Source organism: Nelumbo nucifera, chromosome 1 (genome assembly GCF_055504915.1).
Source record: "Nelumbo nucifera cultivar China Antique chromosome 1, China Antique-T2T, whole genome shotgun sequence".
Classification (NCBI taxonomy): domain Eukaryota; kingdom Viridiplantae; phylum Streptophyta; class Magnoliopsida; order Proteales; family Nelumbonaceae; genus Nelumbo; species Nelumbo nucifera.
Genome location: NC_142649.1, coordinates 102,499,644 through 102,521,272, shown reverse-complemented (window position 1 = coordinate 102,521,272; position 21,629 = coordinate 102,499,644). Strand labels below are relative to the sequence as shown.

At 39.0% G+C, this 21,629-nt stretch overlaps 1 protein-coding gene and 1 long non-coding RNA gene across 2 annotated transcripts; both read right to left on the bottom strand.

Moving 5' to 3' along the window:
- Positions 1 to 689: 689 nt before the first annotated feature.
- LOC104611926 (NADPH--cytochrome P450 reductase-like) lies at positions 690 to 15,638 on the bottom strand. Its single transcript, XM_010279213.3, has 18 exons — positions 15,091 to 15,638; positions 12,595 to 12,654; positions 12,403 to 12,479; positions 12,234 to 12,291; positions 12,043 to 12,126; positions 11,934 to 11,970; positions 4,310 to 4,379; positions 4,005 to 4,199; positions 3,797 to 3,889; positions 3,236 to 3,461; positions 3,064 to 3,147; positions 2,774 to 2,925; positions 2,586 to 2,682; positions 2,312 to 2,461; positions 2,144 to 2,221; positions 1,884 to 2,006; positions 1,691 to 1,804; positions 690 to 1,193 (listed from the first exon to the last, which is right to left on the bottom strand). Exons 1-18 carry the CDS (start codon positions 15,385 to 15,387, stop codon positions 1,113 to 1,115), a joined length of 2,076 nt encoding a protein of 691 aa, XP_010277515.1. The 5' UTR covers positions 15,388 to 15,638; the 3' UTR covers positions 690 to 1,112.
- LOC148803639 (uncharacterized) lies at positions 9,013 to 9,583 on the bottom strand. The gene is made up of 3 exons (XR_016077770.1): positions 9,444 to 9,583; positions 9,187 to 9,292; positions 9,013 to 9,112 (listed from the first exon to the last, which is right to left on the bottom strand). It is a non-coding gene; the product is annotated as an uncharacterized LOC148803639 (long non-coding RNA).
- Positions 15,639 to 21,629: the final 5,991 nt, after the last annotated feature.

Genomic DNA, 21,629 nt, shown 5'->3' with positions numbered 1-21,629 from the left:
TCCATTTAATTTACCCGTATAAGAACATGGGTAAATGCACTATCTGGGTAAATGTAAGTCTTTCCTAAAAAAGAATTACCCGGGTAGGTAAGGCTCCATTTGGTTTGTGGGATGGGGATGAGAAAAAAATGGGATGTGAGATCCCAAAATTATGAAATAGGAGTCACACCAAAACCGTGCAACCCCGATGAAAAAACTCGAGTTTCTTCATCTTCATCCTCTGCCCCGCCACTGTTGCACCACCACCGCTGCTGCACCACCACCATTACTAGTAAAAGCCAGATTAAATACAGATCATAGGTTTTCTACCATGGTTGAACTTAGATCTGAGTTCGCAAACATAGATCGGAGCTTCAGTCATGAAATTCTCTGTCTCTCCCTCCATCTTCCTCTTCTCTCTTCTCCCTCATAACAGTGTTTTTCTATTATTTTCCCATATATAAAACCAAACAATGGAAAGGTAATTTTTTACACTTTTCCATCCCACCCAAATCTTACCACAAACCAAACTGAGCCTAAGTAACTTACCCAAAAATAAAAGGGGCCTATGATGGCTGGTACCATTAATGTGAGGCATGGAAAAAACTGCTCGTTAATGGCCCAAAACAAATGTTTACAAGTGAATGCATATACACAAACGCGTAAACAGAAATCAGACTTTCTTCGCAGGTATGACAAATGGAAACAAATCAGCAGAACCTATTCAAGCAATCATCTTTATTCTAAACTTAAAAAGTCACAGTACTATTACCATCCTTACAAGATCTCAGAGGTGAACCAGCAATCATAATCTCCTAAGCTATATGATAGCCTCAGCTACCAAATGGTATGGTTGTAATACTCAAATTTGTTTAATCCTTGTTACTTCTTAGCGCTTTCCTATATGAAACTTGAAATAATGGCATACACATTCTTTCCATCTGAAAAGGGCATACAAATGCTTGATGCATACATGTTTGCTCTTATCCAGAAACCAAAATTTTTTCCCACAATCCTCATCTGTTAGACAACTTTGTAGGTGTCCTTGTGGTTAACAAATGGATTTTACTCTGAAGATATTATGATAAACCCCATCATGGTTTGCCATCACGGAGAAGGCAGCTATTGATAAATCACCAGACATCTCTTAGATACCGTCCTTCCATCTGGAGTTTCTTCACTATAGCCTCGGCCTTGGATGAATCCGTACTTTCCTGAAACAGAATCCATATATGTGAGTAACAATTGGATTATGGCTTTGTGTCTTGTTTTTACCAAGGGAAAATTCTATGCGCACAATAAGACATCGATGAATCGCGTGTATAACTATAACTAATGTTTTGAAGACGGACGGAGATGGCCCAGAATAGACACAAAAAAGAAAGCTGTCTGGTTATTCCTAGCCAACCAAATCCATTTTTTTCTTTAGTCAGTTAAAGGAAGCCATTCTATAATGTGTATCCGGAAATGATTGATTTAATCAATACCAGTACAAACTGAACACACTATGCATCTAGAAATTTGTCAGTTCAGGATCAGCACTTTCATGTTGTGGGTGCTAGATCTTTTTCCCCAAAAAGCCAGAAGAAGTTTTCAGTATAATTTCATTAATTTAAGGAACCAGCAAAATGAAAAATCTAGAACATGATTTGATCATCTCACCTCACCCTCAACAAGAACTAGATTCCAAGCAGAAAGTAATACTTCATACCTGCTCTTGAACAATGGAATGCAGAGTCCGGTGGACATCTCTAGCCATTCCCTTTGCATCTCCACATACATAGAGATACCCATTCCTGGATATTAGATTCCATACTTCTGTTGCCTGCACGTGGAGCATATTTTATACACGGTAGCCAATGAGAACTGCAATCTATTGCCCGTATCTACTACCTCCTACTTACTTTGTCCATCATCTTATGCTGAACATATTCCTTATTTGGTCCTTCACGTGAGAATGCAACAATCAGCTCAGATAGAACACCTTGTTCTACAAAGCTATTGAGCTCATCTTCATAAATGAAATCCTGAAAATAGATAAAATCAGTTAGGCCAGTAACATAAAGAATAACAACCACCAACCCACCCCATCCAAAAAATAGAATGAATGAGATTAAAAGAAAACTTATAAGTCTAGGCATAATGTATAATGATGATCACTTACCATTTTACGGTTCCTACATCCAAAAAAGAGGAGAGCAGGGCCAAGTTGAGCACCATCCTCCTTCAAGGCAAGTCTTTCCTGAAAAGATAACGGGGGGTTAGAAAGATGCAATCCATTTGGAATAACAAGAAACCTAGACCTCCTAGAGAACCACTTTCAGTTTCATACCTGCAGAAATCCCCTGAAAGGTGCCAACCCAGTACCAGGCCCCACCATGACAATTGGAGTTGACGGATCTGATGGTAACTTAAAATTTGATGGTCTAACAAAAATAGGAGCCCAGCTACAGTCATGGCTTTTCTCTAAAGGAACTGCACGCTGTCAAGTACAGGTGTGTGATACTTGTATATTCTTACAAATTTACTAACCACAGAACGTCAGAACCAACTAGTATATTGAATATAAAAGATAAAGATGATTCTAAACTATCATCATTTCCTACCTTCATCCATGTTGAACACACTCCACTGTGAATCCTCCCTGTGGGACTCGGTCCATGGACCAAAGCACATGTCACGTGAATTCTAGAAGGTGCTAACCTGCACAAAATATACCATCCAAAAACTTTCCTGGAGTCCTCATGACAGTTAAAATTGCTTCAGATTATTATTTCTGGGAAAAGAGCATCACCTAGGAGAGGACGAAATTGAATAATATCGTGGCTGTAAACGAGGAGCTATTGCAGCGAAAAAAACACCAAGGGGAGGTTTAGCTGATGGGAATTCAGCCATCACTTCCAGGAGACTTCTCTGACTCCCAACAACCCATTGCGAATACTCATCCTGGAAATAGAAAAGATAATAAAAACAAATTAAAATATAAAGAAAAGGTACTAAATGATAACCATGCAATCATAACAGGAAAATAACCCAAATAAATTGCCTGCAGTACAACCAAGGAAAAAAAGGTAAACTATGGACCTTTCCCTCAGGTGATGCCAAAAATTTTAGTCTTTCTGCTTCACTAGGTTCAGATGCATGAGCAGCCAAAGCAACAAGACTAGCCTGAAAGTACCAAAAGATAAAAACCAAATATCTCAAACTCCAACTACAATGAAGGCAAAAGATACAAGATGATCAGGACTTAAACAACCTTTCTAGGAGGATTCAAGAGATCTGCATAGCGTGCTAGTGCATTGCGCAAGGTACAAGGCCCAGGGAAGGGGGGTGGTAATGAGCTTGGCAGTGGAGTCCCATCCTCTTTGTTGGTGTGAAGTGAAAACAGAAAATCCAAGGGCTGAGCCAATAAGTTGCCTGCTTCTTCAATGGTTTCATCACAATTCTCAGCATACACACCAACATGGTCTCCAGTTTCATATCTGAGAAGAGTAACAGAAATGAATCCAAATGCTAGGACATTCTAATCAAATTTTTGGAAGAAACAAAGAAAAGAAAAATGAGCTGAAACATGATGGACTGAATCAAAAAAACAAAAAAAAAGCAGACACCATACGAGAAATAAAGGTAAAAACACATGGATTTTTTTCAGAGAATAGGTATGTACACAATCATGAAATTGCAGATTCTGGGTTAAAAACAGGTTTTTCTCACTTGTAGTTATATCAAGGAGAAAATAAAGTTATTACTACAAAATTGCCATCACAATGACTAATCAATCTTATCTTCAAAGAAGAATAAAGAAGAGTAAACTCACATAAGACTGGTGCTTGATATGTCAAACTCCAAATGTATGCAAGATCGATCAGAATCAGGTTTGTGAAGCTCCCTTTGAACATAAACGTTGGCTCTTCATGTGAAAAGATAAAAATAAGTTTACTGAATTCTAAATGGTTGATTTTTTGGGCTTTGAGAGGGGGGGGAAGGGGGGAGAGTTTCCACTAAAAACACATGTCCAGAAGTACCTGCAAGGATGATGAATATCAAATGTAACATTCCCGTTTGCCATAGTTGAGTATTTATCCTCATAGGCTGTAACAGTAGGATCATGAACCACGACCCTATATTCAGGAATAGCTGCAGTATATGGAGTAGATACTGTATTAGCATCATCTGCGTCTCGAAGTAGCTGATCTAATTCAGGCCACAATGACTCTCGCCTGGAACAGATAATTATGGTTAATGTCAATAAGCTATAATTATGCTCTTATCCAGGATCTGCAGTCTTCTCCAGGCTCAGATTATGATTAGCTAAAATGATGAGTCATACCAAGCTGCAAAATCATCCTCAATGCATTGATCGTCATCACCAAGCCCAACCGGAATAAGACACTTTGCACCTATCAAATCATCGTGTATGGTGTTTATGTGCTGTTAGAGAGATGATCGCAAAACCATAATAGATAAACAACTAAGGACAAGAAATAAACAACTCTGATGAATTCCATCATCATTGTCTTCTAAATGTATTCATTAAGAGAGATCTATTTTTCAATGGAACATTCAAAGAGATGATCACAAACCCATAATTGACAAACAAATCAATAACAAGTTGTACTTGTATAACAACCAGAAAGAAAATGCAACATCAGAAAATATTTACAGGTGAATTGCAACATCAGTTTCTCTTAAAGGCATCACAATTCAATAGTAGTTTGAAAGGCAGAAGTAGCAATGAATAAGCAGTTGGTTACAAATTTTGTTACACTGGAAATCTGGTTGAATTAGTTCAGTTTTCCAGACATTCTCTGGCACTTTCCTTTTTCAAGCAATCAGTTTTGACACAATTTTGTTGTCATTTTTTAATTCGAAAATTTGCATATTACAAACAGAAATTATCAAGAAAGTCTAGAGAATTTCAAGAGATCCAGGAGAAGTGGGGTGGTCTGTAAATTAGATTTGGAAAAGGCTTTTGACTTGGTCGATTGGTCTTTCCTATTGGAGGTGATGATGAACTTTGGGTTTAGAGAAATTTGGTGCAAATGGGTGATGGGTTGCATTAGGGATTGTCAGTACTCTATTTTGGTGAGTGGGACAGTGGTGGACTATTTCCCAGCTTTGAGAGGGATTAGATAAGGGAACCCTCTCTCCCCTTTTTTGTTTACTTTGGTTGCAGAAGTGTTGGGGAGATTAATATCCAAAGTAGATTCTAGGGATTTAATAAGAGGATGGAGGGTTGGAAGAGACAATATACCACTTACACACCTACAATTTGTAGATGACAATTCTATTTTGTGAAGGAGGGGATATCAATAGGATTAGAAACCTAAAGCTCACTATACACCTTTTTGAGCAAATGTCAAACCTTAGAGTAAACTTTGGGAAGAGTTGTATAATTGGAGTCAATATGGGCAAGGGGGAGGTTTGTGAGTGTGCAGACATTCTGGGGTGTGTAGTATCTAATTGGCCCTTAAACTACCTTGGTTTACCATTGGGAGATAATCCTCAGAAAGGTGAATTTTGGGCCCCTGTTGTGGAAAGGTTTGAAAAAAGACTTGCTAACTAGAAGAAGAATTACTTATCTCTTGGAGGAATTTGATTAGGTCTACGCTTGCCAACCTTCCTGTCTATTTCCTATCAGTCTTTAAGATTCTGGCTAAAGTGGCTAGTAGGCTGGAAAATCTAATGAGAGACTTTCTTTGGGAGCCGGGGGAGGAGAAGAAGGATCATAGGGTCAGGTGGGAGGTGGTATGTAGATGTAAGAAGGATGGGGATTTGGGAATTGAGAATATAAGGATTAGGAACTTAGCACTACTAGGGAAATGGCTGTGGAGATTCTCATTCGAGAAAGAAAGACTATGGATTAAGATAGTGGGAAGTATACATGGGCTGACAAACAATGGACGGGACTCTGGGATCCTAGCAAGGACTACAAGAGCTTCTCCTTGGAAAGCTATTCAAGCCATTTTGCCTTTGTTTTATCCATGGGTCAGGTATGATTTACACTCAGGTAATCTCATTAAATTTTGAGAACATGTGTGGGTTGGGGACTCCTCTTTGAAAGTTCAATTTTCAGGCCTCTTTACTATTTCTACCCTTAAAAATGAACCAGTTTCCTCTTTTCTTGTACCTTCTAATTCACCTTCTGGGTTCAGTTGGGATTTGAATTTGAGAAGAGATGTCAGGGACACAGGGTTAGCCTGCATTTTAGCCTTACTATCCATTCTTGAAGAGGTCTTCATTGAGCCATCAAAGTCAGATAGTAGAATATGGACACTCACTCCCTCGGGTTCCTACACTTGTGCCTCTTTCTTCAAGGCCCTTTTACCTCATTCTCCTGTTAGACTGTCTTTTCCTGTTAAAGAAGTGTGGTGTTGACCTATACCTCTAAAGGTTGGGGCTTATGTTGGGAAGCCTTCTTGGAAAGAGTTAATACAAGGGATCTACTTTAAAGAAAAAGACCCAATAGTTGTTTGTCTCCTCACTGGTGTGTCCTTTGTAAATCTAATAGTGAGTCTAGATGTCACTTATTAATTTCTTGCCGGTTTGTTAAAGTCATTTGGGAATGATTTACTTATTTGTTTGGGTGCAGGTGGACTCCCCCTTCGAATGTGCAAAGCTTATTTACTTCCACGCCTAACTAGTCAACCAAAAGGGCCAAGATCATGTGGAGATGTGGTAGGGCTGCAATGTGTTGGATTATTTGGGAGGAGAGAAATTCAAGGGTATTTTCAAATAAGGAGAGAAGTTTGAAAGTAATCCTGGAGGCCATCCACATTAGGGTGATTCACTGGTTGAAAACCTTGGAATTGTTTGCAGTGTTCTTAGTTGATGAGATGACCAGAAAGTGGAAGGAGATTGCAGAGTTAGGCTCAATTAAGAAGACCTCAAATTCCTACTAGACACCTCCACCTCATGGGTTTACCAAACTGAATTTTGATGGCAACAGCATGGGTAATCTAGGGCCCTCTGGAGTGGGGGGAGTGATAAGAGATGAAAAAAGGAATCTGTTAGCTATGTATTTTGGCCCATTTGGGGTGGGAGGTTCCTTGAGGGCTGAGTTCCTAGGAGCTCTTGAAGGGATACAAAGGGCCAAGGAAATGAACTTTAAAAGTTGATCATAGAAGGTGATTCTGAAATTGTAGTGAATTGGTTAAAAGAGGATAGTTCTATGCTCTGGAAATACAACAATGACAGGAGGAAGTTCAAGTGGCTCATCAAGGATATTGAAATTCGTTGTACATGGATAGTGAGAAGTGCTAATGCACTGGAAGATGGTCTAGCTAGGCAAGGGGTGAACCAAAACTCTATGTTTTGGACTGTTTTGTAATTGCTCCATGTTTAGGGCTTATAGGGTATTTGGGAGCTAATATTCTTTAGCTCCTTACCTTGTAATTTTGGTTTTCCAAACTATTAATAAAATCCACTGTTATTGATAAAAGAAAAAAGAAATTATCAACCAGCCATTCCTTGCACTTTGCACTGACATATAATCACATAAACCTCCATAATAATGGCATAGTCTGGTAATCCTTAACCATACTGAGGAGGGGCAGAGCCCTTGTCTTCAATGAACCTTTGTTTCAATGAAGAGAAAAAAAAATTAAAAACACTTTTTGTAAATGTGGATTGTACTGAAGCACTTCCAGCATTCAACAATTCAACCATGTGAAACTCTGGTCACGTTTGTCTGTCTACTAGTTGCATCACTCATTCACTCCAAGTAGCTAATCTGAGATTAAATGCCTTGCATTCTTCCTAATCCATGGAGGTTGAGGACTTTGAGGCCTTTATGGAAGCAGAGGGCCAAATCCCAAACACACCCCAATATTTCCTCAAATATGCCAAAGGTTAGGTCTGTATCCAATCTACCCCTCCCAAGATCCCATATAACTGGGACTAAGACTAGGTTATAGCCTTTTATACAAGGGCATTGGTTTTGTAATTTTGGTTGCAATTCGTTCCTTGCATTCCTAATCCAATATCAACTGTACTCTTGTTGCTTCTTTAGGCCCGGTTTGTTTCAAGTGCAAATTTCATTTTGCATTGGTGTAAATGCATGGTAATGTTCTGGTGATGGCTTTACTTCAAGGCGTAAGATATGCCAAACATTTGGGACTACATCAAATGGAGATTGAAGGGGACTCTAAGCTGTTAATGGGATGGATGCAATCAGGTTGTTTGGGAGCATGGAAATATAGCCAGATGACAAGGGAAATAATGAATATAACGAGGGAGATTGGTGTTTGCTTTAAGTGGACAAGAAGGTCAGCTAACAGGCTAGAGGATACCTTAGCAAAACAAATGGACTGTTAGGGAGAACATGTTTTGGGCAGTGCTGTAATGAATATGTAACTTGGGTCAACTTCCTCTTAGGAGTTGACAGATGTACCTTATCATAGTTTTAATTTTAGTGAAGTTACCATTTCCAATAAAAAAAGTTCTGGTTTTATTTAGCTTCAGATGAGTTTTCTTATTTGTTTGTGAGAAATAAAAATAAGTGAGTAAAATGGACTCCCCACCTTATATGAAAGAGATCGTTTGTGAGAAAGGTAGGAAGCAAGATGATGTGGTACCCATTTATATGTAAGAGAGAAAGGTAGGTGCAAGGTGGTGCAAATTTGCATCAATTTTTGGGATGATATTTTTAAGAGAAAGATAATTGTTTTTAGGATGAAAATTTTGCACTGCCAGTGAGAGCAAATTAGTCAAAAAGTACAAATTTTATATCAAGCAGGAGTACAAATCAGAGTTACAAACGAAAGGGTGCAAAACTTAACCAGGTGCAAAATTTGTATCTGGTTCAGATTTACACTGGAAACAAATAGAACCTTGGTGGAAAATTTGCCATCAGAGATCTTATCTAGAATAGGTAAGGCTTCAGGCATCTTGGTGTTTGTTTCTTTTTAAAGTCAGTAGACCATTACTAATGCACAAGCAACAGTAACCAAGGGGTCAATGAAGAAAGGAGATCAAAGGTGCCTGTGGCTGCTTCCTATTGAAGCAAAGATGTACTTAAGGTTGGAAATACAGACCCTGAGATGGAGCTGACTTTGTAGGCAATTGGCAGGGAAGGTTGAAACCAGACCCCGAGCTTGGTGTTTGTTTCTTTTAAAAAGTCAGTAGAGCATTACTAATGCACAAGCAAAAGTAAGTCAGTAACCAATGAGTCGTAGAAGAAAGGAGATCAAAGGTGTCTGTGGCTACCTCCTATCAAAGCAAAGATGTACATAAGGTTGTGATGGTGCGTGATCTGGTAGCTCCCTGCCAGAGGACAGCTCGGACGGCAGACTAGGTAGGTTGCTTGGTCGAGCTGCAAAGAAAGAGAGAAAATCAGAGTACCCGAGCTACTTTACATGGTGTGGATACTCATACTCCAATGCTTAAGTGAGCGAAATGGAGTTTTCTGAGAGCTAGAAAGCAAGAGAGAGAGCTAGAGAGCTTGAGTGCTAAATCACCCATACCTTTTTTGTGAATGGGGATGTCTTGCCGGACTGGCATGTCAGGCAAGTCGCTAGCTGAACTCGGGTCAGGTTGACGGAAGCAGGTCGCCTCTCATGCTGACGACCTGATGTCTTGTCAGGCCTGTTCGTAGTTCGGTCTACCGAGGTTGTCAGGGTGGGTGTGAGGTGTCCAAGGCACTTCCAAGAATTACTTGCATGGTGCTGAGATGGTCTGACTGTTTTGAGGTGCAACGTGTCATCATGTCACTGGAGGGCTAAATTTCCCCTCATCAGGTTGGAAATACAGACCCTGAGATGGAGTTGAGTTTGTAGGTGATTGGCAGGGAAGGTCAAAATCAGGAATAGAGTGCAGTGATCCAAGGTAGGGGCCTTTTGAAGTCCAGCCATTGGAACATTCACAACGAAATGGGAGGATAGCTTCAAGTGGAAGAGAAGCCCCAGTTCAGGACCAAGAGACAAGGATTCAGGCAAATTACAGGTAGGTTCCAGTCCTCTTTCTTCGCCCGGACTGGTAGATTCCAACAAGGGGAGGACAGGAGCAGGGGTGCTGAAGAGGGTGGTAGGGGAAGCATATCAAAGAGGAAGGCATCCAGGGAAGTCGATGAGGTTGAGAGACAGTATAGAGTTTATAACAGGAAAAGGAGGATCTCACAGGTGGAGATTGGAAAATCACTCAGTTTATTTTTCCTGGGTGGGAGAGGGTGGTTAGAAGGGCAATTGAACACTAAGGAGCAGGAAGGAAGAATATAATAAGAAAGTTGCAGGGGAAGAGAGAGAGGTGTGGGAGGAAGGGGAAGGGTGGGAAGAAGGTATAGCTGAGGAGTGAAGGGAGAAGTTCGAAGGCCCAAAAGGGGGGGGGGAGGGTGGAGGGAGGCGAGGATGAAATTGCTATCTTGGAACATCAGGGGTTGAGAGTAGGAAGAAGAAGGGTTTAGTGAGGAATATGTTGAAAAATTTTAATCCGGTTGTGGTGTTATTGCAAGAAACGAAGTCAGTATGGAGAGGCTGGTGGCAACCCAACCATTGGCAAAGTTGTGTCAATTGGATCTTGTTTTACCAGAATTTGATCAAGTCGATAAAGAGGACTTAGGGGACAGACTTGGGGAAGTTGTGGGATTGCAAATTTGTAATTTGGATGATGTGCTTTGATTTTCTCCTTGCTTTTGTTATGTGTTCAGGTGTTAAGGTAACACCTGACAAGATTGTATGGCTTTTTTTCCTTTTAATAAAATTCTTTTTACATTTACTATCAAAAAGAAAAACAATAACTAATAAAGCAAAAGTATAAACCACGAGAGGATATACACCATGGTCTGAGTCTAGTTTCTCTCTCATGTAGAGATGCATTCAAACAGCTATTTTATGGAATATTTTGGAATAAAAGAAAATACACAATTTCTCTGAAAACATTAAAGTCTCTTAGATTGATATTGATTTAATCACTAAAAGTGATCAAAGTGACCACATAAGGGCTAAGGCTTCCTTGATGTGTTTTTGTGGTTACAGGGTGGCATATTACTCCAAGCCCTTCACTCCATAGACAGCAATATCATGTAGCAACAGTATCCTCCTTCACAGGGAGTTTTAGTGTTTAACTTTAGTGGTAGATCCCTAGGAAACCCGAGGCCTTATGGGCCCAGGGTATGTTCTTTCTATAAACCTGAGGCCTCAAGGTTGGCAACGCCACCCTCCATCACTAAAGGCCACATAAGGCCTTTAGTGTTCAACAGGGTATGCTCTTTCTATAAAAACATCAAAGTTCATTAAAAAAAAAGAAGAAAAGTAATAACAAAAGGATAAAGATACCACTTTGACAAGAGAAAATGCATAAAAATTGTCCCTTCTTACAAAATAAAACATTACAACTTAAGAAACAGAGTATGGCCATCATAAACCAAACATGAAGCAAGATATACTCAACCCAGAACCTTGAAATCTGATAACCACCAACACCCAAATCAAAAGCAAAGAAAGCAATTGACCTAATTGTGGAAGGTAACTGTCAAGTAGCGTTAAGTTGATTCAAATGAAAACTGGAATGACCCTGGTGGTTAAGGTTCCTAATTACAGAGGCCAAACATCTGGCAGTTAACCTTTACTGCTAGTTAAGATGGGTATCTGGATCTGCAAATTGTCAAGCAAAATCTACAGCTATGGATGGGCTAGCAAGGTTGACTTGATATCAGGTCTAGGGACCAATGATAACATAACCAGAATTACTGATACATCTTTAACACTGATAAGATTTTCTTCATTGGTAACATTAATCAGAATTACAATATTTTGAAGTATAAAATAAACAAAAGCATACACTACATTTGTCAAAAGACTCAAAACATCACAGAAAAGTCAATCACTTAGAACAGTTGTAGTTATTGCCAATACTATTTAGGAGCATAAAGGAATTAAAATTCCAATTATAGGAGATTTGTATGATATGGTAACAAACTAACGGTGATGTGATTCAAAGCGTATAAAAAAGACACATACCTTGTTCACTAAATTGTTCATCCACCACTTTGGCAATCTGTTTTGGAATTTGTGCAGTTAAATTATACCTAAAAGACAAATGTTAAACCTCAAAAAACTAGAGAATTACCTGATTGAAATGTTCATATTGACGATTACCCAGACCAAAAACACCATAAGTGAGATGCTGAAGCCAGGTTCCTCTTTCTTTTCCCTGAGCATGAGAAATATATTCTCATAATTAGAAAGCTTTATGGATATAAAAACCTTAACATCATTCAGATTTACATTTGTTTGGTCTAAAGCTTTCTATTAAGTTACCTCAGTAAACCACTTATAAAATCTTGCAGCATTGTCAGTTGGCTCTCCATCACCATAGCTGCAATTTCAGGTTCTAGTGATCTAAATAAGCACCAGAAATCTCGGAAAACCCCATAATAATTAAAATTTTACATATAATCTGCTATTAAGAGTAAGATTTACAACTTACGTGGCTACCATGAAAAAGGCCAATGTTTCTTTCTTCAATTTCTCTTCATACTGATCATCATCAGCTGCATAATCATCCTGAACAAACCCACAAGTTAACAGTATAAGCATCACAACAAAGTATAAAAGCAGTTTCCTACAGTGTGCACGCACGTACATAACACACGCAAACATTATCTTATGTATCACATACCAGGTCCACGACCTTGACAACTGCTTTGTCATATCTAGCCCTAACTTCTTCTGCCAAAGCCTGTCACAGAAAGGAATCTCATATCAAATATAACAACAATTTTTACACTCAAAACCTGTAAGAAAATATTTAATTCTCACAGCAACAAGAATATCGTTTCCTCCAAGAATTGAAATGGTAAAAATGCACTTGTGCATATTGTTTTTTAAAGATCACATGTGTTGAGGACATGTGGCACAACTATGATATGCCCAGCGTTGTTTGTTACTACTTACTAGTTACTAGTAGATCGGGACTTAGTCATAGACTTCATAACTAATTAGAAATAGTATTACTTGGTATTCAAATGGTCAGATAATAGTAAACAGATAGGAACTACTACCCCATACATACACCACTTGCATTTTAAATATGCTAACATGTAATAAACCAAAAGCCTACTAACATACGAAAAAAAGTAAATGATATTCTTTTAGTGGAATTTCTGAGCATAAGAGGAAGACCTGAAATTAAATACTGTTTAGAACAGTCTGAAGTTAGAATTCAAGGAAGACTAGGAAGAATACATTGTTGAATGTGATAATTACATCATATTTATAGAATAAAATAGAAATCAAACCTATTCCAGCTCAAACTCTTAGACTCTATCTAGGACTATGTAGTCTATCTTAATCCATCTCAAACTCTATCATAACATAACAATTTCTATCTTACTAAGAACTCCTAATCACCCTTATCATAACAGCTCATGTATCAAACCTTATCTCAATTCCCTAACACGCCCCCTCAAACACTCACAAATGTGCAATATGCTGATAATTGCGAGGATGTGACATGTAGATGATGGAATGGTGATCTTGATGGTGTCCTGTTGTGAAGATGATGACAAGCCTGCTGGAATGATGTTGATGGCAAATGACCAGTTGTATGTTGGCATGATGAGATGATGTGTCCAACTGTGAAGATGATGGTGTAGCAAGTAATGGATGACCGGCGACGACAATCCCCTGTCAAAATGGTGAGAATCTGTTGTCGAAGAAGAAAAGAGCCTCTATGGGCTTGTACTGGAATGAAAATGGCCCAACACAGGCCAGATTGAAGTTAGGCCAAAATAGGCCACCAATAGACCTCATTGGGTCAACTAAGATGTCTCAATGGGCTGGCTTCTTTAGCCAATACGAAATGGGCCACAACGGGCCAATCTAAAAAGGGCCAACAACGGCCAATAAAGACCTCAATGGGTCAATGAAATGCCTCAGTGGGCTTTTTTTTTTTTTTGAAGTAGACCTCTATGGGCCAAATAGAAGAGCAGCAGGTGTATTATGTCAAATTGACCTGTTGCTGCTGAAGCTGGTGTAAGATGTCACAGACCTTAGAAACTAAGTTGGAGAAATCCTGCTGAGGGGGAGACGAAAAGTGGAATTTGGGAGAAACGACTGGTTCTGTAGCGGTGTGCCCCTGTTGTCACTGTTGCTCCGCAGATTTGGCAATGGTGAAACCACGATTGGTGGGCTTGAGCCTTTGGGTTTTGGCAGCACAACAAACACGGACATTGAGAGGCCACGCTTATCGGCTTATGTTTGTCGAGAGTGACAGGAAAGAAAAAGAAATAAGTGCCAAAAAATAGGTCTCTTACAGCAATCAATCATCGTTGTGGTCATTGGAATTCATGACGATCTGGTTGGTGGTGTCTTTCACCGGCCATTAATGGAGTTCAGAGAAAAGAAAAACATGAAAAATTCGTTTCTCACCGGAGTCGCATGGGTTGCCACAAACGATCACTAGAACTGATTCTGGGTTCCGAGGGACGGTGGTGATGTAGAAAAGAAATGATTCTGGGTTCTGATGGCGTGAGGAAGAAAACACCCATCTTCACTTTCAGCATGCAACTTTATAACAATGAATAAAGAGTGATGGTGATGGGCAAGTGGGTAAATGCAAGAAACATAACCAAAGTAAAAGTGAAAGTAGAATTGGCTATAAAAAGAAATATGAATGAAAGACTAAATTAAACAAGTAGGCAGCCAGCAGGTGGTTAAGACGCCAGCCACCCTCCGGAAACACGGGAACAATTTGAAAGAGCTCAAGGTTGAACCTTTGGCTCTGATACCAAGTTAAAATTCAAGGAAGGCTAAGAAGAATACATTGTTGAGTGTGATAATTTCATCATACTTACAGACTAATCAAACCTATTAAAACTCAAAATCTTAGACTCTATCTAAGACTCTATGTAGTCTATCTTAAAGAAAATTCTCTTTTTCTTTTACTATCGTTAAAGAAAATTCTCAATTTCGTAGCAATCCATAAGAAGTGACTGAAACCAAAATAGAACGGTTCAGCTCATTTTCATATTTTTTTGGTGGATCAGCGAAAAATACAACTCTGACTATCCACAGGAAAAAAAAAAAAAAAAAACAACTTCCGTCGAAGCATAATGAAAATAAATGAGGAAAAGAGCCTGAAGTTCCGTCAAATTTCGTAATTCCGCGGAAGTACCTTAGCAAATCCCTCGGCGGTGCCAGTCTGAGTACCGAAGAAAATCGTTATCTTCGTCTTTCCTGGATCCACTTCAACTTCCTCTTCTTCCTCAAATGACACCGGCTTCAGAGCTTCGACAGGCTTCAGGGGTTTCTCCGGAGCGGATCTTCTCCACACTAAGAAAGCAAGTGCAACAAGCACTGCAGCCGAGGTAGTCAATACCACGACAAAGGAATCGGAAACCGATTCGTATCCGAGAGAAACTCCCAAAATTGATTGGAGCGAGTTCGTGATGACATTCGCATTCGAATTCATGGTGTCTCGAATGTACAAAGTGCGCGAGCAAAGAGAGAGTTATTACTGGAGAGAGATAATCTGCAGACAGACAACAAGGAAAATTTTACGAGAACACGACGCTTCTCTCCGAGCTTCTCGAACCCTAGAAAAGGATGGGAGAAGCGGAGAGGCGCCCCGGCTGTCGACAACAGCGACCAGTATTGTACGTCTCCCTCTCTCACTCTCGCTCCCTCTCTCTGACAATCTGACAAGGAGATCCTTCAAACATTATTGTGCGATTTGCGAGAAGAGGATCTTTGATCTTTCTCCATTGGACTACTTTACCCTTCATTCTTTGAGGATATCCCAGATAAATCCAACTTCCCCTATCTGCAACCAACTACGGTATTTGGCTGCATGCGCTGGCCCGCTGGGTTGAACGGGTTGATCGGCTTAATTCGCATCCTCCCGGTTCCAACACAGATATCAGTGCTCGTTTGGGGAATTCGGATTCAGTCCTTCACAGTTCACATCGTCCTCACATCGTTTTGCAACTGTGTATTCGGAATATCTTTTAAGTTGTATGTTTTTATTCATTGCGAGATATTATGAATGCACAATTGTAAGTGGCTGTGGGTGTGGTGTGAGCATCATTATTTTGTAAGGATTGAATCCGATCTCTCATTTTTGGAATATCATTTGGTGTGAGACACATTTGTAGAGATCAAATCAGCCCCCCACAACATCCCATAGCACATAACTATTGTGTATTGGGAATATTTTCTAATGATGACATCATCAATTCTGATATTATCATCGGGGATATTCCCAATATACAGCGAGGATGTGTCGTGGGGGGCTGATTTAAACTCACATTTTTGTGAAGGTTGAACTGATGGTTCAGCTGCTTTGAGGTGATTGGAATAAATTAGTGTCTATTTGGGAGGGCTTTTTCATGCAGCTGCTTTTGGCTTTATAAGCCACATGAGAAAACCCTGAAAGTCATATTTAATGAAAATTGGAAGAACCGAAATTTGCTATCATTGTCAAGGAATTGATTTTTTTAGTAAAACTAAATTTTAATAAATTCTTTAAAAATAGTGAAAACAGCTCAATCAAAGCTAAAGCTCTTCCAAACAGGGCGGAGGCCATACATAAACAGTCTTTTTAAGTTATGCTTGGCAAAAAACCTGGAAGCTCCAAGTCTCCACTACAAACAGATGGAAACTCCGCCAAATGGGCCCTGAAGCTCGTGACTCACGAGCAAATGGATGCCTTAGTTCATGGATAGTTGGACCTAATGTTGAACCAAGTTATCTCAACCCGGATCAGAGGGTGAGGAGTGTCAGATGTGGCCAGCGCCGGAGGGATGTGGTCATGTGGCGAGGCCAATGTAGTAACTTCAGTGGTCTTTAGCTTGAGAATTGAGAGAGAGAGAGAAGAATCCCAGTGGCGCACGTTGAATCAAGAAGTTCGGGGACATGGATTTGTTGATAATCGCAATTAATAATTTGTGGTTGGGTTAGTTGGTCATCCATCCATAACCACCTCAAAGCTGTCCCCCTGGGCCCACCCAATTGTTTTGCCTGTTATAAATTCATGAAAATGGGGAACATTTTTTTTAATAAAAATATGTGAATCCCAAAACCAGGGATGTGGGTGGGTATGGGCTTGACCCTCTCTCACAGTCACCAATAACAACAATACGGAACAAAATGAAGGTTTTTCTCAGAATGACATTTCAGCCCACTCCAGAATTTTTAGTCCCATTTGTGCAGGTGGGATGAATGAATCTCAACCATGGATTGATTGATGTAACATTTATCCACAGATTGGATGTGATTTATAACGGTTTATAGGGGCCTACTAATAGAGTATAGTATGGAGGATTGTAATTTCCAATTTTTGTTGTAGAGTATAGTATAATTCACCGATTTTTCTCATTCATATGCTCCATGGCCAATTCTGACATTATAATATTATATGACATGACACGTCCCTCTTCAATTCCACCGTGCCAGCCGTTTCATTAGAAAGGATATAATTATCATTCATGCATAGGTACTTAACATATCAATTGATCAACACCTGTTCATAGGTCGGGTCTATTAGAATTTTGATAAAAGTCAAGCTGGAGCCTGATCTATGAATGGGTTTAATAATGAGTAGTCAATTGAGTGATAGCTCAGTTGGTACATAAACACATGTAGTCCTACATGATATTGGTTTGGTCGGTACGTAAACTAGGTAGTTCAGATGATATGCCAATTCCGCTAGCTGTTCTTGCCACTTTTGAGAAAAATTATTAATGTTGTTGGAAAAAGTATTGTGCTATACCAAGGAGAATTGAAATACAGCTGTTATGGGGCAAGGGCGAGTGATTCAATACCAAAAAAAAAAATGATTATTAAATATATGTTTAGCATCAATGCTGCTGGTGCAGAAGCACCCTTGCTGATGTGTGGTTTGGAGCACTGTTTTCTAAAACGGTGCCTTTATTTTTATTTAGAATAGTTGCTGTTAGGTAAGGCATTTTCTGAAGTAACCACAACCTTTTATGTTTGGTACCATTGCTCCGGGAAACGTTTTCAGTACTAGTGCCTATTATCCAATGCCATAACAATGCCACATCACTGCCCTATTGGCAGCAACGAATTGCAGTTCTAGGAAACATAAAATTTGGCGTTGCTCCATTCCAATTTCCGAGGTGTGGCTTGAAACACTATTTTTATGAAAAAACGGTTCCAAACAAATGCCCATTTCCTGGAGCACCGTTTTTTTCTGATGTGGTGTCATTGCTCCAGGAAACGGCAACGATGCCAAACAACCCCTAAGTAAATGGTAGAACCACATGCATATTTCACTGATTCAAGTATAGAAGATGTTAGCAATACACAGTTGGCATGTTCTGTAGGGCATTATGGGGCGCTGATGTGAACTCCATACTTTGAGCCTTCTGTTCTTATATTTTTTAAATCTCATAAAATATATTATTTTATATACTTTATATTTAAAAAAAAAAACACTTTTTCAAAACTTCATTTCAAATAAGCATACCTGGAATCAAAAGATATAATATAATATAATATTGAAATTTTGAACATTAGATCAAAACATGATCTGCTTCTGCACATCTCATTACAGACTTTTGTTGGGAGGAAATCCCAACTTGGGGTTATTGGCTACGTCAATCTAATTTTATTGGCATTATTAATCCTCTCAAACTTGAACTCAATGCATCCTCTACTGCAATCACGAAAATGGATGCAGATTTGTCCAAATGCTCCAATTTGTGAGTAGTTTCTGGAATAAGTGGGATAAGGAAAGAGCAGAAAGTTAGGCGCATTTGGTTGCTGTGTAAATTTTAACTGGGTGCAAATTCTGTATTCGCTTCAGATTTGCTTTCTTTATTTGTAATTATGATTTGTATTCCTACTTGATGCAAAATTGCATTGTCTCTTTTTTATTTTAGGCTCAGTTAGGAAGGAGAAATTCATACAAAATAATATAAAATATAAGGTTTTGCATTCCACATATTTTGCATTTGTGCTCTTTTCAAATTGAGCCTTGCTGACAATTCTAGTTTCCTTTCAGAAAACTGATGGAAAATTTACACCACTTTTCCCTTCGATTGATACTTTCTCATATAAAGTGGGAAAGGCATCGTCTGGAGACCTACCTTACTCCTAAACAGATAACCTACCTCCTACCTCCATTCTATTTCATCTAAAGCGAATAATACAAAGTGAAATTTGAAGCAAAATTTTCATGTTGATCATTTAAAATTGAGAGATCTGTGATTTAGTATCATGTTGATCTCAAGCCTTCAGTTAGCTATCAGTTTGAGTTAATGGTTTCAAGTTTCAACCCAGTGGGATGTCATGTGGTCCTGAACTGTTTAAGTTTGCCATTTATATCTCTTACATTAATTTGAAGCTCTATAGTTACTACCTATATGATGATAGTGGGGATGTTTCATAGGGAATTGGGCTTTATTGATAAATATAGGGAGTAGGGCTTTCTTTATAATTATTTATTTGTTCTACTAATATTTATTTTTTGAATGAATATTTAGTTGATCGATGTTTATATATGAATGCTACTTAATTTTTAAATCTGTACTTTGTTTCCTTGAGTTATGACATTGTTGCCCTTCATTTACATATTATTTGGTGAACTTGTATGACAGAGACCAAGTAGATGGATAAGGAATGTTTCATTGATTGTTTGGTTTATGATGATTTCCTACCATGAGTGCTGAGTATGGACTTGGAAAAACTTTTGGAAAGTGCAATTGAAAGGGCTCATTCCACATGGATGAGTACTTTGGTATTATGGTATAGAGCCCGCAAATTTTGACCCAGCCCATTTGATCTACCCACCACACCCGCTTAAAACCTACTTATACCCACCCATCTAAACTTGTGGGTCAATATAGACCCGCAATTTTTCACTCTATTTTCTTGGATCTTGATTTGATCTTCTTTCTTGAAATAAAATAAAAATGAAAGCATAGGGTTCAGAAGGTCCTTTCACTACAGGAAATATGCCCTATACTGACGCACCCAATCCGTCGGTATAGCCCTAAATGAGCTATTCCGACGGTCGCCTGATGCATCCGATAAGATAGCGTCGGTGTAGACCTATACCGACGGATTAATTCCGTAGGTATAGAGACCTATACCGACGGTTTATAAGTTGTTGCTATACCAACAACCGTAGTCTGTCGGTATAGGCTCAGGCTATACCAACACAATTAGTTCGTTGGTATAGGTTCAGGCTATACCAACAGAAATAGTCCGTCGGTATAGGTTCAGGCCATACCAACGGAAGTAGTCCGTCGGTATAGGTGTTTTCTTTTTTTTTAATATATTTCCCTACAATCCTATTTGTCTAAAATGTCCAATACAAAGAGAACACCTGTACATTAAAGAATGTTTTCTCAAGATTCCTGTTCAACCAAAATGACAAACATAGAAAGAACAACTATACATAAAAAAAAAAAAAACTAAATATGCAAAAGCTTAAAAAAACCTAAATGAAACCAAAAAATCTGTTTTTAACATCGTCCAAGCAACAGTTGGATAAACCACATTGGGTGGTTTATACTACAAAACAAATAAAGTAAAATAGTTATGATAAATATTATTGCTTTGATTTGGTGAGACATCTGGAGTAGTAGCAGCATTTGGATCCTATTAAATTGGAGAAATTTTGATTAGTACAGTAATATTCTATATATTTTAAAAATTTGAATATAAATATATCATACCTCTCTATTTGTGTTTTGGTTTACAAAACTCATGATATCACTAAGTTGCTCATCAGGAAATCGCCTCTGAAATATAGATATAAAACCATTCACCAAACCCTCTAAGTTTTGAACTTTTTCCCGCAAAACTTGATCATGTTGATGGTGTTGTTGAGATGATGAAGCTCCACTACCATTAGAAGTTAGAATCTTTGCCATACAACGAACACGTCCTTTCTTATCAGGTCCTTTAACATGAGAAAGCACATCATTCTTCCAAGAAGATCCTTGTTGTAATATTTGCGAACTCTGTGAAGTGCTTTCATCATTTAAGCACTTATGAGAGAGAGAGAGGACCGATAGAGAGACGAATGGGATAGGAGAGAGACAAAGAGGGCGCGCGGGAAGGAAAATGCGCGGGGGAGCCGGAGGATCACACACTATTTTTTCTTCGTTTTCACTTTTAAGCTATACCGACGGACACAACTATCGGTATAGATATCCTTCACCGACGGCCACTGATCCGTCGGTATATGAAAATCTATATCGACGGCCATTGTCCGTCGGTAAAAGTAGCCGTCGGTATACGACAATTTTCTTGTAGTGTTTTGGGTTGCTTTTGGTGCATGGCGGGGGACGACAATAGGAGGGATAGAGGAGAGAAAGGAGGAAGAGGAGGAAAATGGAATAAGTTTGTATGGGGGAAGGGAGAGGGGGCAGTCATCGGACTGGTTTGATGATCACCCTATTCAATGATAATGGAAGAAGGAGAAAAAGATGGAAGAAGAAGAAGAAGAAGAAGAGAAAGTGGAGAGAAAATAAGGGAACCTACTGCACTTCTTTGGTTAGGTTGCCAAACTGGGGAAGGAGATGAATAGTATCTTTTCCATATTTCCCATATTGGTTTTAATGGGTGGGTTGGTAAAACACACCCACTTGTTATTGATTTTATATTTAGGGTAAATTATGGAAACCTCCCTTGAAGTTTTTGATCATTATTGAAAATTTCCTTAAAGTTCGGTAATTGCAA

Excerpts from the sequence above, each read along its gene's own strand:
- LOC104611926 (XM_010279213.3), bottom strand. The coding sequence starts at position 15,387 with ATGAATTCGAATGCGAATGTCATCACGAACTCGCTCCAATCAATTTTG. Across the intron at positions 12,127-12,233 it reads TTTATAAGTGGTTTACTGAG|GGAAAAGAAAGAGGAACCTG; the intron begins GTAACTTAATAG and ends TCTCATGCTCAG. Across the intron at positions 4,380-11,933 it reads TGAACAATTTAGTGAACAAG|GTGCAAAGTGTCTTATTCCG; the intron begins GTATGTGTCTTT and ends ATGATTTGATAG.